Source organism: Lonchura striata, chromosome 1 (genome assembly GCF_050655825.1).
Source record: "Lonchura striata isolate lonStrDom1 chromosome 1, ASM5065582v1, whole genome shotgun sequence".
NCBI classification, from domain to species: domain Eukaryota; kingdom Metazoa; phylum Chordata; class Aves; order Passeriformes; family Estrildidae; genus Lonchura; species Lonchura striata.
In genome coordinates this window covers 28,562,746-28,586,362 of record NC_140703.1, presented here as the reverse complement: position 1 = coordinate 28,586,362, position 23,617 = coordinate 28,562,746, and the positions used below count along the sequence as shown (strand labels likewise).

At 46.6% G+C, this 23,617-nt stretch overlaps 1 protein-coding gene across 1 annotated transcript in view; it reads left to right on the top strand.

Moving 5' to 3' along the window:
* Positions 1 to 20,839, top strand: part of CASQ2 (calsequestrin 2) — a 34,559-nt gene extending 13,720 nt beyond the window's left edge. Inside the window, exons 2-11 of the mRNA XM_021548839.4 lie at positions 1,246 to 1,330; positions 2,736 to 2,836; positions 5,002 to 5,113; positions 6,502 to 6,575; positions 7,032 to 7,162; positions 11,648 to 11,693; positions 14,355 to 14,409; positions 15,061 to 15,161; positions 15,515 to 15,589; positions 19,289 to 20,839. Coding sequence (XP_021404514.3) covers positions 1,246 to 1,330; positions 2,736 to 2,836; positions 5,002 to 5,113; positions 6,502 to 6,575; positions 7,032 to 7,162; positions 11,648 to 11,693; positions 14,355 to 14,409; positions 15,061 to 15,161; positions 15,515 to 15,589; positions 19,289 to 19,498 — 990 coding nt within the window. The 3' untranslated portion in view covers positions 19,499 to 20,839. The remainder of the gene's footprint in view (positions 1 to 1,245; positions 1,331 to 2,735; positions 2,837 to 5,001; positions 5,114 to 6,501; positions 6,576 to 7,031; positions 7,163 to 11,647; positions 11,694 to 14,354; positions 14,410 to 15,060; positions 15,162 to 15,514; positions 15,590 to 19,288) is intronic.
* The last annotated feature ends 2,778 nt before the right edge of the window (positions 20,840 to 23,617 follow it).

Genomic DNA, 23,617 nt, shown 5'->3' with positions numbered 1-23,617 from the left:
GGCTGTGGTGGCAGTGCCGCTGGGTGACATTCAAACTGGCTTTGAGTCTGGGGGAGGGAGCTAAAATGAGCCAGGGCAGGGGGGGAGCTTCCTCATAAATCAACCCACCATCTCTCTGGCCATGGCTTTCTTCTGCCCCCCTCCAGCCTCCTGCTGCCAAGCACTGACAGCTGTGCCCTAATAGGGATATTCCTGCCCCAGAGGCTCCTGACCCCTCATCTCCATCATCCCCCACCATCCGGCAAGGCTGGGAGGAGGAACAGCAAGAAGACCATCAGCATCAGAGGCATTTGTGCAGCAGGAAGGGAGAGGGAGGAGGAGAAGGCTCTTACAGCTGCTTGGTGGTTCTCAGAGCATCATTACTACCTTGTAGGGTCTCTAGTATGCTTGTGGTGGGGCTGTCAGTCATCCAGTGCACAAGTGGATCTATTTACCAGGGTCAGTGCATCTCTGGGAGCCTGGAATTCACAGGGTCTCACCCGGGGTTGCTCTCACCACCAGGCCCTTGCAGAGCGTCTCTCCTTTCCTCGCATATCTATTTTCACAAAACAGGCAGGAACTCAATATCTTCAAGAGGCCCCTTCATCAAAGATGGTGGGAATAGGGTGCAGTGGTTTCACAAAGCTGTGAGAACATGAACATGAGCATGGCTGGGCTTAGATGCATTTCTTTAGTAAAAACAGGGGACCAGGATCTAGGGGCTTACTAAAGGAGGCATGACTTCAAGCACTTTATAGGAAAAGGAGCCTGCTTTGGCCACCCCACCACATGCAGGAAGAAAACATGACACTGCAGAGTCCTGCACACACTGCTGCCTGGCACCATGCACTTCCAGAGTTCAAATGTCCATGGTGCCCACATCACACACCCTGCAGGAGGCCACCAAGGCACCACAGAGCAAAGGCCACCTGTGTTGGTGGCACAGCCACCCCTCCTTCCAGCCATCCCTCCTGCTTTGGTGCTCCCAGTTCACTCAGGAGCCCTCTCCTGAGGCCAGTGTCAAACAGCACACAGTAGTGCCAGCAAACTCCCTGCTGCAACACAATGGGAAGAAACCCAACCCTTGTGACCTCTGGGTTATCTCAGCAGCGAGGCAGCATGTGACACATCCCACTCATTGGTGCTGTTCAACAGCAGAATATGGGTCACTTGTGTCTGTCACGTCATGCTGGCAGGGCATGATGCCCTTTAGCTACCCTGTGGTGTTAACACTACTAATGTTGGGCTCTCTGCTTCCTCCCACAGCTGGCAGCTCAGGTCCTGGAGCCCAGGAGCATTGGCTTTGGGATGGTGGACTCCAAGAAAGATGCCAAGCTTGCCAAAAAGTTAGGTGAGTCCCAGGTCTGATAACTCTGGAATAGTATGGAGAGACTGTGGGAGTGATGTGTCCATGGGAGTCCCATCAGCCAAATCCTTGTTACCAGGATGGGGAGGATGATGGTGGCACTTGCACACTGACCATCTGCCCATCCCAACAGGGGCAGGATCAGGGGTGGGGGTGAGGATAAGAGAGACAAGCCAAGACCCTTCCAGAAAAACCAAACCAAGTGAAAAAGAAAGTCAGTTCATGCTGTAATGATGACAGGGTGTAAGTTCACAGCTTTCTGTGCAGAAATAGTAAATAGGTGCCATGAAGTAACTTCCTGCTCTTCCAACACAGAGACAGGACTGACACAGAAGTGCAGAACCAGAACATACAGGGAAAACACTTAATCCCCCAAATGGCATCAGCCCCATGACCCAGCGATCCCTGTCAACAGCTGGGGCAGCCACAGCCTTGCAGTGGTTTGGCAGTCAGGTGCCAATCACTCTGGCTTTTTCCCCAGAGTGAAAAAGGAAATCTGCTCTAAAGGTGGAAGGGTGCTGCATTGCTCACCCCTGGACACAGCTGCCTTCCTGGGGAAGCTCCCTTCATATTTTAGCTCACAAAGCAATATGGAAATACTGTGCCACATTAATACAACAGTACACAAATATACCACTAAACCTAAGGTTTAAGCATATTGGACTGTCATTTTCTTTCTTAAATTGGAGGCTGTGAGTGCTAATGGGAGCTAAACTAAAGACAAGAGCTTCTGCCTCTCCAAGAAGGAACAAACTACCAACCTCCTTGGCCAGTGGTACCCTGCCATCCTGCATCACAGGAGACCAGTGCTTTTGATTTTGGAGCCTCTAACAAGGTTCTGTGGCACTCGGTCCTCAGTCTGATGATAGAGCATTGAAATCTGTCACCCTGAAGTCTGTGGTATCCCTATCATTGGTTTCTAACCCTTTTGCCAAGGCCAGCTAAGCCTCAGACAGTTTGAAGCTCACTTTCAGGTCACTGGTGATGCTCACATAGTTCAGCCTTCTCTGGACAGTGAGCACAACCCAAATCAAAATCCAATTTCCATATAGTGACAGGTTGTTAAACTCTGAGCTGCCAGTTAGAGCCCAGTATTTACTGCAAGATAGACAGCCAAGCTAAAACAAGTTTCTGGTGCAGAACTTTTCCAGTTGAGACCAAACTGTGACCTGAATGAAAAGTTCAACATTTGGGAAGAAGTTTGCACCCGTTCTGGCTGAAGTTTGTCCCCTGTGTCATTACTCAGGTTGTTTCTAACTAGACCAACACAGCAAACTGGCAATTGCATTTTTCCAGGAGGAATTGCTGGGATAACAAGGAAGACACTCTGCACTAAACATGTTTTTAACAACATGTTAACCAGTTATTGTTTCCTCTCTTCTTCTTTCAGGCTTGCTTGAAGAGGGAAGTCTCTATGTCTTTAAGGACGAGCGTTTGGTTGAATTTGATGGGGAACTGTCTGCAGATGTCTTGGTGGAATTCCTCTTGGATGTAAGCACAGATAAGCTCAGAGCTAGATAAAACCTCTAAGAGAAGACCCTGCAAATACTTAGTTTGCTAAAAAAACAGGTGTACTTTTGTTTGAAATTTCATCCCTTTTTGCTATTCACTGGTAGAGATGGCATTTGGCATCTTCCCCAATACCTGTCTGACCATGAGCTCCCAGGAAATGTGGTACTCTTATATACCACTAAATACCTTATATCTTAGAGACAACCTCCCCTATTTCCTATATAGAGTATTTGAATGGAAATCAGCTACAATCCTTATAACTGACTGCTGTTCACCCACCTCACTTAGCAATCTTGTGTGAAAACACTTTGCCATTTGCATAATCTTTCATGCTTTCTTTTTTATTTTTTTTTTTAAAGAGCTATTTTCAAAAAAACAATATCCAAGAAGTAGGGTTCTCATAGAGCAACTAAAAAGAGCTCAGTGAAAAAGGCTTATATTGCAAACTATTTGCCCCTTTCTAGACATAAGCAACATAGCACCTCTTCAGTGAACTTGCCAAATTGCACTGCCACGAGTGAGAGGAGAACAGGGTCCTAGAACTAAATGGTCCTGGGTCATTTTTGTGCATGGGCACAATGAGGTATTCACCTTTGTGCCTAAATGCAAAGTGATGCTGAATCCCACATCTACATGTCACACTTCTCTTTATTTACATTTTATTCTTAGGAGAGGCAACAAAACCCATGGTCTTTGCTTTATAAATGAAAACATTTTGCAGTGGTTTGGCTTTCCTTTGAAGTGAGGCTTTCTTTCTAAGTGGCCATGCAGTAATGCAGATAAGGGAGGTAAGGTGATCAGGAGAGCTGGCAGGGTTTGTTTCCCAGGGTGACAGGTTACCTACACAGCCACCTGTGGTTCAGGACTGCTGGTGAGGAGAGGCATGGCCGGGGAATTAAGACAGATCCCTAGGACCTCAGCTCTCCCATGACAATGTCTGTGGCTGTGTGCACCAGGTATAGTGACCAAAACACATGCAGGTGGCTTCAGGGACTTATGGGCCCTACCCATAAGGATCACAGGCAGGGAAGAGCTTTGCCATGACCCTGCAGCAGTGGGATCCCAGGTTCCCATGGCTCAGGCCACTACTGCAGCAGGAAATTGCACATGCTGCTGCAGGCACAGCAAAGGCACAGCCTCACACCACAGCATCACTCTCAAGGATGCTGTAAGGCACTTTGTGAGGTTTTGCTTGCTATGCCATGCATTGTGTCACTGAAAAATCATGTTCTGTGAAAAAAGAAAGAGAGCATGGATTTCTGGTTTTATGTTTTCCACTCAGAAAATACCTGGCTAAGCAAGAAAATAAAACCAGACACATCTGTGGGGCCTTGGCAGTCTCATCTGAAAAGCAGAAGAAACCCAGAGGTTCTCTACTCCTCTGTAGGCAGTGGCTTGCCTGTTTTTTTTTCTTCTAGTGAAAACACACTTGATTTATACCACTATTGCTGGGCAAAATAATCAGACTGAACCTTTTCACCAGCAATGACTAGTTAAGAAAAGAGAAACAAAGTTTGGATCAATGAGAGTCTGAAGTGCCAGACAGGTCTTGCAACATCCTCATTAACATTGTGATGTGTGCAGGACCAAAGAATAGGTTGTAACTATTTTGCACAGGAGGAGGACCAGCCAGGAAAATTCACATCCAGACTTTATACTGCTCCAAACCACTGTTTGGCTACCCTCCAGCATGCTGGTTTTAATGTTTTTCAAAAGCAAGATCTTTGCAATGACCTCTTCCAGCAAATGACACTTGAAAAAAAATATAGATTTAGATACACAGGTATCATTCATAGATGTTCACAATGATCACACCAGCTCCTTTCAACTTGGCCTCCTTAAAGCCAGCTGCAATTGCTACTCCTTATCCCTCATCAAAGTAGGTCCCTCAGTATTCATTTGGGTTACCTAGTCCTCTACCAGCCTCCTCTCAATGCTTCCACCTCTGCAGTGAACATCTCCCTTTGAAGGTGACCCTCTTCTCTCGGCTCCTCACATTAAGGCAGAGAGCACTAAGTAGGGTTTCCAACAGCAGAGAAATTGGGTGACCTCTTTCTCCCTGCTTAGGCTGCTTGTGACACACCCTGCCACGCATAGGTTGGTGCTGCAAATCACTGTGTTACCACATGCATTTGTCATGGCAGTTGCTAGAAGACCCCGTGGAGGTCATAAACAGCAAGCTGGAGCTTCAGGCCTTTGACCAGATCGACGACGAAATCAAACTCATCGGCTACTTCAAGGGAGAAGACTCAGAACGTAAGATAAACATGTTCCTCCTTGGAGCCTGCCTGGGAGCTCTAGGGGATGGGCACTGGTTGTTCTGCATGAACATGAAGGGTGGTGTGATATATGGCAGCCTGTGACAGTGAAAGTTGCTGGGGGATAAGTGCATTTGCAGCCAAATTTCTGCTGGTGTAATGCATGAGCCCAGTCCTACACCAACATCGGTGACCCTTCTGCAAAGTGTCTGCTGGCAAGAGAGGAGGGCCATAATCCAGGGGTTCCTGCAGTAAAGTGAGTTTACCTCACCCAAAAATCAGCTGAGAGAGCAGCTCAGTTACACACAGTTACACTGTGAGAAGCAACTAAAAGGAGCAAAGTGCCCCTTCTTGCGAGCAGTGAGCTCAAAGGATCAAAGAAGGAAGGAGGGAAGGGAAAGGGGGACACACATTAAATATTATACCATTGCAAACATACAGCAGCAGTAAGCAGGGCCCTTGGGGGCAGCCTGGCAGAGGCACTGGCCTGTTCCTCCTTGCTGAGCCCCAAGAGTGGGAAGAGGCTGGTCCCATGCCCTGAGGGATGTGCAGCTCAGGGACCATTCTGGGCAAACCCAACTTTCACAAGCCTAGAAAAATTCTCACGTGAGAATCTCCCTGTCAAGCCCCACAGTTCTTGCCCCACAGCCCAGGTGCTCTCCCTGCTATCTGGGCAGTGCTGGCAGTGTGCATCCCACGCTGGCATGTCCTGCCCTTAGCAGAAGGACAGGTGTTCCTAGGTAAACAAGCCACATATCACCAGGTCTTCAATGCAACAGCCCACCCACCTCTCCCTTCATCTTTCTCAAACTGGGCTGCAGGGCAGCTTGGACAGGGCTGTGACCCTAATACTGTTCAGAAATAACTACTTGGAAGGAAGGTGGGAAATGCCTGTTGTAAAATTCCCCTGCCAGGCTGAGAGCATCTTTCCTTCACCCTGAGGCTCAGGAGGACCTGGTAGCAGTTACAGCAAAACTTACCTGGCTCTTGCCCCATCCTCCTGCAGTGGGAAAAGACTGCCTGACCACACTTGGTGACTGTTTATGGAATGGCAGCAATACCTAATACTGGAGCAACTCCAGGATTTCCCAGGCTGAACTACCCCCCTGGACCTGCTTCACAGAGCTGCTGATTTCAGCCCCAGTTAAGTGTGGCATGCTGTTCTGCAGCTTTCCTGAACACTGCAGGACTGCACAGCACATTTGGTTGCTGCACATGAAATCATCCTTCTTTGTAAACCCCAAAAGGGTGGAAGAAACACTAGGCAATCATCTGATGGAGTTTGCAATAATTTCTATTTGTTCTTCCCTCAATATCTTCTGGGCTGATCAGATTGTGGCCAGCTGTCTTTGAAATATCTTCTTCATTCCCCTTTTCTCCTTCCAGATTTCAAGGCATTTGAAGAAGCTGCTGAACAATTCCAGCCCTACGTCAAGTTCTTTGCCACCTTTGACAAAGGGGTAAGCATCCACACGTCTTCATGGTAGCTCACATATGCCACCACCTGTTTGCTGAGAGCTCAGAATGTTCCCAGATCTCTTGTCTGCTTTCAGCTTCTCATTTTCAGCATTCCTGGATTTTGTGGTGTTGGTGTCTGCATTGATATCTTGGCCCTGTTGCAAGACAAAAGGCAATTTCTGCAGCATGGAGGCAGAAGGTCCTGATGTGGGTTTGGAACCCAGCCTCTCTAGGTCAACAGGCTGTGGCTTTGCTCTGCCCCACTGCTTGACACCAGTAGTGTAGGGGGCATCAGTGGGTTTTTAAACAAGGAGAGATCCATTCTATTTTGTGGGCCATCCCTAGGAGTGCATGCTCTGGGAGAAGCACCTTGATCTCAGCTCTGCCAGCAGAAAAGACTCTGGGTAGGCAAAGAGGCACATCAGGCTCTCTCACCTGTGACTTCTGCACTGCAACAGGTTGCCAAGAAGCTGGGCCTAAAGATGAATGAGGTGGACTTCTATGAACCCTTTATGGATGAGCCTGTTCACATTCCTGATAAGCCTTACTCAGAAGAGGAGCTGGTTGATTTTGTGAGAGAGCACAGAAGGTACGTAGCATACAGGATGCTCCTGGACAGGGGAAGTGGGTTAAGGTGTCTGTCATTGTGACCTTGCCTCTCTAGGGCATCACTGTCAAAAAACATTAGGATGATGACCACTTTTGATGATTTTCTGACCCAAGTTTGAAATTGTGAAATTGCTGGTTTTTTCCTACTCCCAGAGGTGCAAGTATCTGTGCAGCAGTAATAGTTCACCACAAGGGAGCTGGGATAACACAGCTTCCCTCCTCCTGCTCTTTCTCCTCCCTGGTTAGTCCTCATTCAAAAAGCAGTGAGGTTGGAAGGCAGTGGAGAGTGAAATCCTTGCCCTAATTGCCCATGATTTTAATTTAGGTCTGTACAGAAGATGACCCTCTCCAGCCAAATCCAAATCCTGTCCAATCTCCTCCTTCCCGAAAGCAGCTTTACTAATGGGTGTATTACTCTCCTGATGTCAGACATGTCTGGAGGCAATCTCTCAGCTCAGACCAAACTCACAGGAGCCACAATGGACTAAGAGGCTCCTGCTGACTCTAGGCACAGAGAAGAAGCCACAGCTGTGTTATAGGAACAATGCTGAGCACCTACAGTGCTTGATCAACTCGGCAGGAGCTGTGGATGCTCGTGCTTTTTGCAATCAGGTTTATTGCACAGTTGCTTAGGGACTCAGCTACAAAAATAGTCTGGAAGTCACTGGAGAGGCTGATCCTGTGTAAAAGCAGAGAGTTAAGTGGAGGGGCACAACTGCCTGGAGGTGCTGTATTTTTATACCCTTAGAAACACCTCTCAGGAGAGTGACACAGGCTACCTGCTGCTCCTACAACTGCACTTCTCAGCAGACAATCAAGGGGCCAGATGAGTTTGAGGAAAGCAGGGCCATCTATATAGAGGGGGCATGTCAAATCAGGCTCAGCTGGAGGTCTGTGTTGACACAGACAGGAGATCATCTCCAGAATCTGAGACTCACCAGAAACAGTTCTCTGCTTTTTCTGAAATATGAAGGACTCCTCTATCTTCCATGTACCCACAATTCACTTTGCTGACCTTCTAGGCTTCTTGGCCTTAGTCCCTCCCATTTTCTTTTCCCCAAGCTCCTTCTGTCAAGCAGCATCAGAAAGCTGATTAAACACAGCCATCTAAATTATATCCCAATAAGGCAAACTTCTCACCAGCACAAACTTGCAGTGGAATTTCCCCAAGTCTTAGATATTTCAGGATGTTTTGTGATGCTTGGTAGAAGCAAGGGGGTGGGCATGTATTTTGCAAGTACCAAAGCTCAGAAAACAATTAAAAGGAGTCCATAAAACAATATGTCTGAAATCCCAAACCTGACAAGGTGCTCCATGGCAGGGGAAGAAGACGGGAGTGACAGCAATATGTTCCCAGTGGTTCATGCTGAGCTTCTCAGAGCAGAAGTGTTTCATGCTGCCTTGCCACCAGTAAAGGACCTAAAGCCACAGGCTGGAATTAGACAGACATGGAGATGATTTGTAGATTAAAATGGAGCAACCTCAGCAGGTGCCATGTGCTGGTTCCCTATAACAACTCAGCTGGGCAGCTGCAGGCTGTGGGAGGAAAGTTCATCCTCTCCACAGAAGAAGGTCAGGAAGCTGGTGCTCAGCACCATGGGGTGACCCATCCAAGGCTGCACAGATGGGTGTCCATCTGAGCATAGTGATCACTGCCATTCCAAGGTCTCAGCCAAGATTTCACTCTCAGTTGCATAAACAGAAATTACATGGTGCAGTCCTCTGGGGTGATGCCTCTTTCACATGCAAAATGCCAGGGTAGGACCCCCACTTCTCTGTAGTTGTGGTGTAGCCTCATGGGGCTGAATTCTGCTCTCTCTTATTTACCAAAACCCCAGCTGCTTCACTCCTCCAACGCAGGGAAGTATCCAGAGTCAACACAGCCATCAGTGCATGTGGGTGTGGCCAGACCCTTCCCACTGAGTTTCCTTTCTCCAAGAGCTTCCCCCAGAGAACAGCTAGGAAAAGTATCTTAAAAGCCAAATACATAATATGCATTCACCTGATTTAATCTCTAGTTTAGTATCATCAACAATGAAAGGATTTGCTGGTTCAAAAACTGTATCCCTGATCTTGTGTTTAGTGGCTATTTCTTCCATTTCTATAGCTTTTTTTACCGTATTTCTGTTTTGATGCTGAATGTACCAAATTGCAACGAGTTCAGCAGCTCAAATATGCATTGTTATTAAAAGCCCATTCTTATTTGTTTCGTTTACACCTGCTACCTAATAATATCTCTGGGCACCTACTATCTCTTTCTTAAGAGGAACAATGATTAATACTTAAGGTAGGGAGACAATCACAGAATATTCTGAGTTGGAAAGGACTCATAAGGATCATCAAGTCCAACTCTTAAGTGAATGGCCTGTGCAGGGATCAAATCTGCAACCTTGACATTATTAGAGCCTTGGCCATGTTCTAAACAATTCTTGTTTTCTTTACCATTCCCATTTTTTAGCATATTTGCCAAAATCCTCTTCAGTCATCTCTGCCACAAGATAAAGAATTATTATCTATTTAATCTTCATCAAATAGAGGGCCTTCCATACCTTCACTTACCACTCCCACACTTCCAAGTGCCTTTTTCAGTTGTTCATATAATTTCTGGGATAGGATGACCAGAACTGCAAATAACTTCACTATGGAGACTCACAGTGTAGCTGTCCACTGCCATAATGGTCTGTTTTACTCCTTGGCCATTTCCCAACTGTTTGCAACCTTCTTTTGGCCTTTTTCCTTTGGAGCTGATCCTTTCTCAATTTGTGACACCTGGGCCCCTTTCCTGAGAGGCAAAAATTAATTACATCTAATTTAGAACCAATTGCTGCACCTGTACAATCAGCTCTGATTTTCTGCAAGTGTGTTACTTGCTATATGTCTGTCTATCATGCAGACACTCAAGTCTCAAGAGATCTTCTGTATCAACTCACAGTCAGGCCTTTGTTGGTTGCCAAAGAATTGGATATGATAGGCAAATGCTGCCATATTCCTATTTCCCATCTTTTTCAGATTATGTGAGGTTATGTTATGCATATGATCGTGCCAAAGAATATGCTATGAATCTTAATTGGTAAATTCCCTCTGTCATGAAGACTGACCATTCATTTCCACCTTTCAATGTTATTTATCCACAGGAGATTCTCCTCCTCTGATCTAACTGGAATTCAGTTCTGTGGTTCCTCAGGTGCTTTAGGAACCTCTAAAAATGTTCCCTTGTTTCCACTGCTCTGTTTGTGAGGCAAACTGAAGTGACATCTCACTTATACTACCTGTTTCTGCCAACATGCTACCACTCCTACCAATCTGTTCTAAAACCTCACACACTGACACTTCTCTTTGCAGCAGGTCCTGGGGCAAGTCAGCCAGGGAGACCTGCTCTGCTGGGGGATCCTCTCCAAACAGCTGATACCACAGCAAGCAGATGTGCAAAGGATGATTTGTGTTTGTCTCCTATGGCTTTGTGTTCCTTGGGTGTCCCTCTAACACCACAGTCAACAGCCTGCCAGGCTTCCTGCTACAGCCGAGTCTGAAAATGAATATTTTTTCCTTTATGAACTACTTCTCAAAAAAAATTGCTTTGACCAGAATTAGGGCTTAAATTTTCTTGTCAGTGGTTGTTAGGAACCAAATTTTCTTCCCGGAGTTAATTCTGTCTTCTTTGCTTTAGCAGAGATGGGAAAGATTTCTGTTCTGAAACCAGGAGAAAGGGGGGACAGAGCCCATTAGGAATGTTCCAGAGACTCAAAAAAAAAAAAAAAAAAAGTGAATGTGGTCTCATGGTCTCAGCACAGACAGAATTGTCGTCACAGGCCTCCAGCTGGGCAATAATTAGCATTGACCTCATGGTTCCAGAAGGCTGATCAATCACTTTATTCTACTATATTATACTATACTGACTAAGAAACTAATCATCCTTTCAGACAGTCAGATACAGACAGACCAGATTGGTCCTTGAAATCCAAATACCATCACCAGTGGCCAATTAAGAAATCACCCTTTAGCAAACAAATCTCCACAACACATTCCACATGTGCACAATAACAGGTGCAGCAAGTGGAGATAAGAATTGTTTCTCATTCTTTTCTCTGATCTTCTCACAGCCTTCCCCAGGACAATGCCTGGGAAAGTTGTGCCTGCTCCTCTGTGTGGAGAGAGCTGTGGCAGCACAGAACAGTCTGCCATGTGTGGGACTAATTCATCAGCACATCCCAGCACAGAGAGGTGTCTCATATTCCCAAGCAAAAACAGTGGCTGCAGTAACTTCAGCGGGGCCATGGGCAGGGTTTTATCACCAAAAATAAAAGCATAAATTGACCTACAGTGCCCCCGTTTTTGCATTCAAAATGTGGTGGCTAGCTCCAGCCACCGGCTAAATGTGCCATGGTGACTTTTCCCATGCTGCTGACAGTGTCACATGTGGCAGTGCTGGATATGTCCTCAAAGAACATTTCTGTCTTCCTTTCAGAGCCACCTTGAGGAAGCTGCGCCCAGAGGACATGTTTGAGACGTGGGTAAGCACATGGGATGGGAACCATCGTGTCCCCTGCCAGCTTCCAACAAGAAACTGCTGCTCAAGAGCTCTAGCCTCTGCCTGGGCAAAACATAACCTTTCCTTCCTTGCAAAGTTATTCTCTCTCTTCTGGGAAAAAGGGAAAGCCTTGTCTGCACTGCCTAGAGCCTCAGTTCAAACAGGGTGCTCCAAGGCTTTGTGCAGCAGTGATGGAGAGCTGGGCTGACTCCTGCTTGCTTCACAGGAGGAAGAGGGAAAGCTAAGCAGTGTGCCAGGCAGGTGTGGGGCCAGTGTAGTGATCCTGACCAAGGATGCCCCATCTCAGCTAGGTGCTGAGGACACCAGAGCTGCTGGTGGGGTGATTTCTGTGGCCTGCTCACTGGGTGAGCTATGGAGATTGTGCAGATGTCTCATGGAAACTCACAGAACCATAGACTGGTTTGGGCTCAAAGGGACCTTAAAGATCATTTGTTCCAGTCCCCTGCTGTGGCAGGGACACCTTCCACTAGACCAGGTTGCTCAAAGCCCCGTCCAACCTGACCCTGCACACTTCCAGGGACTGGGACATCCAACACTTCTCTGGACAACCTGTTCTAGTGCCTCACTACCTTCACAGTAAGGAATTGCTTCCTAACATCCAACCTAGTTGTGCAATTCAAAATGTAAGGCAGGCAGTACAGTTAATTATACAGATTTCAAAGCAGATCGTGCATTGACTGCACTTCTCACAGTGCAAATAAGATGCAAATCAGCAACTCTAAAGAACCAACCAGAATTTTGTCCCTTATCGCACACAGAGGACTCTCGAGGTCTGCACGGGTGGGGAAGAGAAGGGTGAAAATGAAAGAAAAATTGTGTGTAACAAATTATCCCTTCGCTGTGAGTGAATATGGTGTTGAAAGCTAGTCAGGGGCTCTCAAGTGCCAGAGGAACGCTGAAAAACAAAGCTGAACAGGTGCTTAACAGACACTAAGGAAGATGCAGTCATTCTTCCAAAAGGCTTGACACATTTACAACAGCATTTAGATGTCCCCATCTTGGCTGTGTAACATGAAACACCACAGGACTCTAAAGTGGCAAAAACCTTGGGAGTCTTTAATACAGCAAGGCAAGAGGTAATAAAGCTGAACCAGGAGTTATTAGTCACTTAGGCACAATAGCTTTTCATTTTGTTTTGAAATACAGATTCTTTATAGAAAACAGTTTCCAAGATCCACCAAAGCCCCTCCAAGGTTTTTTAATGGCGTTTCAGTGAGACCCAAATTACATGTGCAGTGGTTTCACTTTCATATGGACCATATTCTCAAATAGCCTCATGAAAAGTGTGAATTCCCATTGGTGGGATGCTTGCTCAACCAGCAGCCTGGGAATACAGAGCTTGCCTCTGCTACAAGCAGTGGGCTCATAACTAGAGAAGACAGAGGGCTGGGTTCTGATCTCACTGCCAGTTCACAACATCTTCACTGCTTTCACTGGAGTTAGTCCACTTTTGTTTGCTGCCTTGTAGGCCAGAATAGAGCTGCATTATATCAGTAGATACATGTAATTATATATGGCATATATATATATATATATATATACTTTTTATTTTACTGTCTGACAATGCTGCTGGTGAATATGAAGAAAAAGCAACAGTGTAAATTTTGCCAGCTAAATGTGGTCTGAATCCCAATAAATCTGCCTGGAATGTCCTGGTGAAAACATATTCCCTGAAGACGTCCACAAAGGCTGAGCATCCGCTATTGTTTTTAAAGATAATGTTTTCCACTTAATCTTTCAGGGTTTTTTTCCCTTTCACTATTTGATGGTGGCTTTGTCACCTCTGGTCTCAGAAGGGAAAAGAAATTAGCATTTAGATGGGAATTTTTTCTTGTATTAAAACCAATTGAAATAGAAACTGGGACCGACAGCGGGTGAGGAAGGCGAAACCGATCCATGGGATAATTCAGAGATGACATTCATAGCAGGCAGATGATGAACTGGCCAGCAGATCCATTGGCCTTTGCCAATATCATTACTCATGTGTTTCATGGAGAAAAGTAATCCACCGGGCTGTAATTTCTGTCCTCCCCTCATTGGAGCTCTGAAATGAGCCCCCCACTCAATTTCCCTCACTGCTCACAGAGACCCTCACCTAAAGCAGAGACCCTTCACCTTCAAATAGGGACCCAAATGAGACACCTTGCCTCTCATATTGTCAGAAAACCTCCTTTGCTGGCCCCAAGGAGCATGTTTTGGAGCTGAGCATTTTGGCAGACCTTTATTTCCTTGCAGACCATCCCCTGAGAGCTGAAAATTAATGAGGGTAGGTGGCCTCAGACATGAAGGGGGAGCCTCTATTCTCATCCTAGAGAGCCCTTGACCTTTTCTGCAGAGAAGCTTTTGCCTCACATCATCAGAAGCTCCCTTGCCATTGCCATAATGATGTCCACCTAATATTTACCTGCAGAGTTTCAGCAACACTACCCAAACTACCTCCTTCAGCACTAAATACCTTTATGAGTCAGCCTCCCCTCAGCTCCCATCTCTGGTTTCTCAGTGAGGATCTAGCCTCCCTTTGTAATTGTCCTTTTTGAAGGCATCCCACTGCTCCTATCTCCAGCAACCACCCAAACTCTGTCCTCTCTTCCTGCCCTATCAGTAATAGTTGTGTTGTTTCCAGGAGGATGACATGGAGGGTATTCACATTGTAGCTTTTGCTGAAGAAGATGATCCAGGTAGGAGACCATTTTCTTCCTTGTGTGACCCTCCATCCTTCAAGAAAGTGCATTTTCATATGCTTTTTTTGCATTGTAAACACCTGCTGGATGTTTATGCTAGCAGATGTGCTAGCCAGGACTCAAATTTTGGATAGACATGGATGATTGCCTGGGAAATTAAACGTCATTCCCTCTGCCCCAGTACCAGGATTCACTCCCTAAGTCTGCATCCATCTTGCTGTGCACTCTGGGATAGTGCTGAGGGCTGGGTGTGGGATAGGCATGTGGGAAACACAAAGCAACCTACCCCTGAAAAGCCATGGCATTGATGCTTCTCAGAGCCATCAGCAAATCGGAAAGATTTGGCCTCTTGGGGGCTCAGTTCCTCCTCACCACAAGAAAATAGTGACATTGTTCCACTCCACGGAAGGATTATAGGGCTTAATTCATGTGTAACTAATTTCAATACCCGAGGAGGATGCTTGGAATTAAAAGCCTTATTATCAAAAGAAAGCACTGGGAGACAGCATTTTAATGAGAACTATAAACAACTCCTGTGTGCATAGGGGAGCCAGGGAAGCTGGAAACCCCAGAAGCAAAAAAAAAAAAAAAAAAAAAAAGTGCCTGTGCATTTGCAGGAGAGTTGCAGTGGTTCATATATCATTCCAGATGGTTTTGAGTTCCTGGAAATCCTGAAGCAGGTTGCCAGGGACAACACTGATAATCCCGACCTGAGCATTGTTTGGATTGACCCTGATGACTTTCCTTTGGTGAGTGGCAGAGGCTTTTTGCCTTTCTTGGTTTAACTCATGGATGGGATGGGCATGAGGGGGTGTGCATGTGCAGGAATTGCCCCAGGGAATCTGGGACAGGGAAGGATGGGAAACTGGACCACAGGCATCCCCTTGAAAGCTGCTTGTTTGGGTCTGCCTCCCAAGAAGGGAACACCTCTGGATTTGGCACTTTCCTTTGCCACGCGTGGCAGCCCAAGCTTGCGTTCAGCCTCTCCTCTCTCCCGTGCACACACGGATGCACATTCCTCACTCCCCAGCCCAGCTGACTGAACTGATGCCACGGGGCCTTGCAAGCACCCCTGACTGAGCCTTGTGTGTCACTCCTGCAGCTCATCACTTACTGGGAGAAGACCTTCAAGATCGACCTGTTCAGACCACAGATCGGGATAGTGAACGTCACGGACGTGAGTAGCACGTGCTCAGAAAATCCAGTGATCCCAAAATGAGGGTGCTGGAAAGGTTGGGTCCTGAGGGACACTGGGATTTCCACTGTTAAATGCAGGTAGAACAGGGAAAAAATATGAAGACCTCATCCTTCCCACATGCCACAGAGTTTGTAACACCTCTGATGTCAGGCTTGAGGGCTTTAGTCTGAGTGTGTTTCTGCTGCCAAATCACATGCAAACCACATCTGCTGGGGACAGTATCAGCCTCTGTGGCCTGGAATTCAGGTCTTTGCCCAGTTTTGGTTTCAAGGTCTTGCATTTCCACCCCAATTCACAACACACACCTTTGTCCATTCCCTGCTCCGACAGCTTGGGGGGCTTTGTGGAGAAAGTGTGTAGGGGGGAAAGAAAGCCATCCTTAGGGGAGGAGAAGAGGAGTAAAAGGAGGTTGTTATTTTCTATAGAAGCAAAAGGGCACAGCTTGAGTGTAGGAGGGAAAGATTATCCCCAACAGATGACAGGGAGAAACTGCACAGCTTGAAAAAAGCTAAATAAATACACAGCTTCAACAGAAGCACAGCATAAGTTGATAATCAAGGGATCCTGCTGCCATAAGGAGGGTACACTGGGGTTCATCCAGGCCCCCCTCCCCTTCAGCCACTGCTGTACAGGTAGTGCTGGTGGGATTTGGGTGGGAAGAGGAGACCTGCCTGCCCCACACCTGGTGGCAGTGAAGGTTTCCACACCATCCCACAGGCAGCAGCTGCAGGGGCAGGTGCTACTTTGGCACAGCTGAGGGAGCAACAGCACCCACAGCACCCACCCAATAGCTGTGCTTTTGGGACAACTTTCTAGCAGCTAGTGTTTTCTCTCTGGTTGCCTTCAAGCCAGAAAGCCATGGGACTGATCTCAGGTTGCCCATACACTCTGAGCTTTTAAGGCAGGTGGGAGAGGGACCCATCTGACCCCCACCATTAGAGATCTCAGGAGAGCTGCTGAGTACAATGAAACAGCCCTGACACAGAGAGAAACCATTATTTTCTCTTTCTGACAATAATGGTCCAGATGATCAGAGAGCCCATAATGAGGCATGCTCCTGCCTAAACTATCACCTTACTTTATTTTTAATGTTTAGGTGCTGGGTGTTTGTTTTAATCTCTTTAAAATGAACCGGTGTGTGTATGTAAGTGTCTCTGGAAGCAGAAATCTCTCCACCACAGAAGTGTTTGTAAATTGGTGCTTGACCTCATGTTTGAAATTTGAGTCCTAAATGAACTTGATGTTTCATCAGAAGAGAGCAGAGAGGGACTTAAAATTGGGAAAAATGTGTGGAGCTGGGTGCTGGTTTGGCTCAGTACTGACCTTGCTTCCAACCTCCACATCCTCTCTCCTGTATTGCCCCAGAAGAAGAGGGACAGCAATGGGGTACTGGACGATTGATTGTGCCTCCTGTTACAAGATGCTGCAAGGCTGTAACACAGGGGATGTGGCAGGGAAGGCAAAGCAATGGTGTTGTGAAGAAAGCAGAACCCCCTGGATCTTGCTCATCCCACTGAGGCAGTTGAGAAGCTGACTTGGGAGTCAGGGAGTAGTTTCAGCCCTGGCTGCATGTGAGCTTTTTGCCTTTAATAGAGCAGTACTCCACCAGACCATGGGGCAGACACCTAGAGAGTGAAGACCCAGAGAGTTAATGCTTCTTAGCAGAATTGTTAACGGAGAGACAAAAGGAAAAAGGGTCAAAATAGCACCTATCACCTAAGACCGTGAGAGAAATGAATGGACAAGCCAGAAAGAGAGCCCAAGTCTTCCAGTCTTATGCTCTTAATACTAGCCCTTAATTCAGTATCTCCCTTCATTATATTTACTGTGACTGGTTATGTTTAAGTCATGTCAAAGCTACATTAAACAGCAATCAATGGAAGTAGGATTATCAGTGGCATGAGAATAATATAGAAAGCAGAATAAGGTAAGAACATATATGCCTTATTATTCAGCAGCCACCAAGAGACCTGTAAAAACTCATGCATTATCTGGCCTTGATATAGTAAATGTTTCAGGTCGTTGATTACAGTGTTTGCAGGTTTTATTTCATTCCTCTTAAGTCCTTTTCTTTTATTTCTCGAGAGAGAGATTTAAGAAAGTTCTAGGTTGGCAGGTGATATCTAAAACAAACATTGAGCTCATTTTGTTATTTCAGTGTTACATCACTGCATTCAGCCAAGTTACACAGGTACAAAGTGGGACTTACACAACAGAGTGAAAATAAACATTGCTGTTGGCTTCAGTGGACATAACCCTCGTGACCCCATCACTTCTGTAAAAACCTGCCAATGCAAACACCAGAGCTCCCAGCAGCCCCAACTGGCTCATCGCATTGTGGTGACTGTGGCTCAGGACTAGGGCCATGGTGCCCTGTGAAATATCACTGCTTTATTTGCACAGCACTTTCTTGAGGTGAAATGGACCCACTCCTCTTCCCATTATTTAAAAGTGTCACTTTTTTCCACATGAACAGTCCTGAGGTTAGGGACATTAACACTTGAGTGAAGCAAGGACTGCATGCCTCTCCAGGGTTCTTTTTTATTGCAGTTTTGATGATTTAGGAGGAAAATTGTATGGGAGACACAGCTTTCCTTGAGCAGAAATTGGTCTGGCTTTTTAGCAAGCCATAAATCAAAGAGAATTAAATACCACAGACAGGGAAAGAAGTTGGATACATTTGCAAGAGCTGGTAGTTGTCTTCTGAAGTTCCTTCTGCAACATCAAATGCTGAATGAGATAACCTCACAGCGCCTCTGCAAAACAGGAGAGTGATTTTGTTTTATGGAGGGGAGATAGTGAGCAGAAAGGGGCTTACCCAGGCTTTTACCCAAGGAAACTATAGCAAAGCAAAGAGCAAAACTTTCATTTCCAGACCTCAGAGAGCAAATAATCTTGCTGTCCCTGGGTAACAGTCACAAATTTGTCGTTGTATTCTTACTGAATTCACCCATCCCTTTTGGTTTATGAAAGTAATGCAGATAGCTGGAGGGAAAGAGCAGGGGCATCTGCAGTCCAGGGCATTGGTGGTTCTCACCACTCTTCAGCTGAGATCCATGGTGTGCATGGGAGAATGGCTGAGATGATCTAAGGGAAGGGTATTCCAAGAGCAAGAGCCATTTTTACACATGGAAAGTCCAGAGCAAGGTCCTGAGGCAAAGGTGATTGTAAAAGTGGTTAGGGAGAAAGAGTGCTGACAGGGGCTTGTGGAGGCTCCTAGGAAGAGGTCACAGAAGGGTTCTGGATGGAAGGAACCACTGTGATGTCCTGCAAACTGGGGTGATGCAGCGGGTACTGGCAGAGGTCTATTTGATATCTCTTACGTAGACTTGGAGTTTACAGAACCATCCGTATAGGGTGGGAATGCACCAGGAGGGCTCCTGCTCATGGTATAGGCAGCAGGTACACATCCCATCAGGGCACACAGCACCACACAGTCCCATAAAAATGCTGACCAGTCCCACTGCCCCTGGCCAGACACAGCAGCCCTCCATGGGGAAGTGGGGATCCCAATGCATGGGCAGAGATGCTCTGGCTGAGCCTGCCCACAGGCTGTAGAAAGAACTTGCCAATGCCCTGCATCCCAGCCTGCTCCAGCCCTCACCCTCCCAAGAGCTGTCCCACCTCTTCCCTGTGTGTCCATGAGGGCAGCTAACCCCTCATCACCTATCCCCACAGGCTGACAGCGTCTGGATGGACATCAGAGACGATGACGACCTGCCCACAGCCGAGGAGCTGGAGGACTGGATAGAGGATGTGCTTTCTGGGAAGATAAATACTGAAGATGATGACGATGATGAAGATGATGATGATGATGACGACGACGACGATGATGACGACGACGATGATGATGATGACGACGACGATGATGACGACGATGATGACTAACTATGACTCTGTGCAGTTTGACTTGTGGGGCCCAAGAGCCCTGGCCCTGTGGCAGGTCCCTCCATTGGAAGACCTAAGTTTGAGCATCAGCAAGCACCGCTGCTCCTCTTTTCCCCTGGGCCCCGCTCCCCCTGCCCTCGCCCTTGCCGGGCCCCCCCCCGCCTGATTCCCAGCGGTGCTGAGCCACCGGGACTGCCCCTGCGGAGGGCAGCACCAGCACCCAGCACCGCTGCAAATCATGCCTCCTTAGTAAGGACAGTAGGAATCTGCAGGGAATCTGCCCCGAGTGTCCCAGAGCAGGAGAAAAGTGCCTGCCTGCTTGCTGCCAGAGGGACGCAGGGAGCCAGTTTGTATTTTCTGTGTTCATCAGCCCAGTACTTAACATCCAAAGACCAAATCTCATTTCAAGACATAGGGAAAAGCCTAACTATAAAGTTTAGCCCTTTTATTAAACACAATGCCCTTTGCAGTTACTCTGCCAAGACCACTCAATCCTGCAAGTTGTGCTGCAGGAGTCTGTAGCTACTCCCTAATATGCTGAGAGCCAGAAAAATGCTTTGGGAGGGGAGGGAGGTTTTAGGGATGCTATTAAAGTTTTCAGTGATTCCACATAACGACAGGATATTCTTATCTGGCAGTGCAATGCAAAACCAAACACTGGGTCTGAACCTCTTTCTTCTTGAAAGCTCAGGCCACAGCTGGAGTCAGTGCAGGGGCCCTGATATGAGACACAAAGCTCCTGAGTTCCTGAACTGTTGGACAGGCTGGTCCAGCTCAGAGCCCAGTGTGAGTCCAAACCACTGAAGATCATGGCACTGAGCCAAGCAAATGGAAACATCCACAGGGGCCCACCCTGAAGCACTCCTATTCCCCATGACCTTCCAGCTTTTGCTGACTCTTCACCCAAAGTCCATGTAGCATCTTTTCCATGACTGAGGTGTCAGGAGGGAACAGATCCATCCAAACATATTAGATAGTGGATGAGTTGCACTGGGGTGTGAGCAACAGAGGGATTCAAACTGTTTGGCTTTTGAATATTTAGTTGCACAGTTACTCCCTGCCTAGAGACTCAGATATCCCATGTGAGAAGCCTCTTTTGACTGCAGGCTGAGAAGGAGTTCAGGGTACCAGTCAAGGGGGTCACCCACAAAGCCAAGGGTCTGTCCCATGGTCCTGGTGAGTGCAGCACCATCCATGTGCAGGTCACTGTGGCAGCATTAGGTCTCCCTGCTTTCTCATGCTGGCAGATTTCAATTGTCTTAGCTTCTTATGTTTGGCAATAGTGCAATGAATGGAGAGTTCAGAGATGGTGTTATCTTTATAAATTCGTTTATAAATACATTTATAAAGATGTTCTCCAGTTGTTCAGAGTTCCTAGCATAGGTAGTGTACACATCTCCTCTCTTGCTACAAACAAGAACCATTGTTCTGACCATCCTTATAATGGCTTAGGACAGAGGTATGTGATGTGAGGGAAAATTACAGTGTGAGGGACAGAAGAATCAGAGTTACACAAATGTGAATCAGCCTGATGAGAAACAAGGTTTACACATTATATATTTCCTTTATCTGATGAACTGCAAAGCAAGATTTTATAGATTTTTTTCCTGCCTGTTGATCAGTTTCTTTTATTTTCTCTCTCTACATTAGCTGAAATAGAAATTTGAAATTACTGGTATAAAAAAGCTGAAGTAGTGATATGTTCCCATGTGTGCCATATCCCCTTGCTGGAAAATACCAGTATGAACAACACATAGCTGGATTTCTCTCTTTCTCTATGCACTTGAATGAATACTGTGCTAGCATGGTAGATGACTGTAGGCCAAGTTAGCTCCTCGCTGAGCAGCAAACCCTCAACATGTATTTTTCACATACAGATTGTTAGAAGAATATACAAGGCAGCAAAGCCCCCAGGTCAACCATTTGCTCTTCTGTGCTTCCTTATGGTTGCCTAGAAGTTGAACTAAGTTGTTCAGGGAGAACAATCAACTGGTTGCTCTGGGATGATAAAAACTTTCCAAAGTCTTGAAATTCAGTATGCTGTCAGCATGGAGGTCTCCTCCTCTCTTCCACACCCTACTCTCTGCTGGTTGACAGAGCACCAGCATTCTCCTTCTGCTTTTTCATCAAGATTTGCTGGAGGATCCCAGCTCAGAGAGGGAACAAGCAGGACTCAAGGTCTCATTCACCCACACTGATAAGGAGCAAGAAGAGGCAGACATAACCCTCTGGTAGTCTCCTGGCCTGTGATTAAGGGACAGCTACTAACCTGAGAAAAGAGCTTATCTTTACCTTTGGGCTATTTCCAGGAAAAAAAACATGCACAGTTTCACCCTGCATAAGGTAACAGCCTGCAATGGTCCTGTGCCTCCTCATCAGTCACTTCAAACACAAAGAATAACGAAAAGTTCCTCTCCTGACTTTCCTAACTGGCACAATCTCCAGATGTGCTGAGTGCCAGAGTGCTTTGTGTGTGCTCTTCTCCCACTGTGGATGCCCCTCTGTCCTGAAGTGCCCCACTCTAGGTGCTCTGAGAGGCACAGATTATCCAGGCAGACCCTGCAGACAGCACTAGGGACATGTTCAAAGTGCACAGGTGTTTCACAGGCATTTGAACACATCAATGCAACAGAACTCTAGGGGGAAAAGACATAAATAATGTAGAAGTGCAGAGGCTGAACTCATACTGGGGAGTGGTGCCAGTGGTTTATGGAAAGTTTCCCTTGAGTTATGCAGGGAAAGAGCTAATCCTACCGCTGCCACTCCTTCATAGTGCCAGGGATGGGGCTGCCCTTTCTTTCTTCTCTCAGTCTGCCATTACAGTCCTCAGCATTGTCTTTGCCCACAAACAGGAACTGTTTATCACCAGCTTTCAGGACAATCACACAAAAAGTTAGGAAAGCATTGGCACAGAGGAAGGATTGCAGCAATGAGGATGAGTGGACAGCAAAGATTTTCCCATTTAACTATAACACCTTGTCTGCCCCTAGATCCTAATGACCAAACAGCTGAAGGACACAAAGGCCCTTGTGAAGGAGAGGGCAGCTTGAATTTGAGTGTTTTGCTTGCAGGGACAGGGATGACACACAGGACACCAAGCCAGATGCTCCTGGGCTCTTCTATCACAAGTAGGAACACCTGGCATTTGAAAGGCACTGGTGGCCCTGAGGAACAAAGCCAGCCTAACCCTGCCCACCATACACTGAGAAGAAACAGTCAGCACATTTGGATGAGGAACCTGCAAAATCCCCTTTATTAAAAAAATACAAATTTATGTACGTGGGCAGCACTGAATGCTTAACAAGCACGTCTCTTTTCACAAATAATTATTTTGCTCCAGCATGTTACTAGACATATTAAACAGGTCTTTATACAGATAAAGACAAGAATTGTATTTTGCCCTCATCCAACCATGAGTGCTTCAAGCTGATCAGTTTCTTCAAAGAACCATTCAAACATTTTGGTTGGAAAAGACCCCTAAGATCATTGAGTCTGACCATTAGTCCACCACTGTCAAGTTAATACCCAAAGTACTCCAAAACCTGGCCTTATTTCTCTCCAGTGACAGTGAAGATCCTCCTAACACGTTATATGTGAAAAGAACACCAAGTTATGCAGAACCTCCTTGCAGTTCCCAGACACAGGGTTGAAGGGGTTTGTTTGGGGGTGCTGTACCACAGCACAGCCTGTGCTGCTTATAGACAACAGTCAAGGGAGGAGAAACCCACCAGGAGCAGCACACTGCAGCTCTCATACTGCAGCATGGAGGAGAAAGTTTCTGCCTTTGCAGCAGTCACTGATGTAGAGGCTCTGTGAACCCAAAAGTGCTCCGAGTTTATGTCAACCATTTGGGAAACAGCTGCAGGAGGAAAGGACAAGGGAGGCACTCTGGAAATTGCAGATTACTCCATGTTTTCAGGGTCAGCAGTTTTTGTGATGTTTCTGAGGAGTGATGAGTCTCCTGTCTCCCTTGGGAAAGGAATGGCCCCATAGTGAAACCAGAGATCTCAGCTGCTTCCCATCCCAGAATGAAGCTGCTCAGCCAGACACCAACATGAATACAGAGCCGAGGACACCGGCTGCTTCTCCCTGTCTGTCTGCACATCATACCTAAAGAAA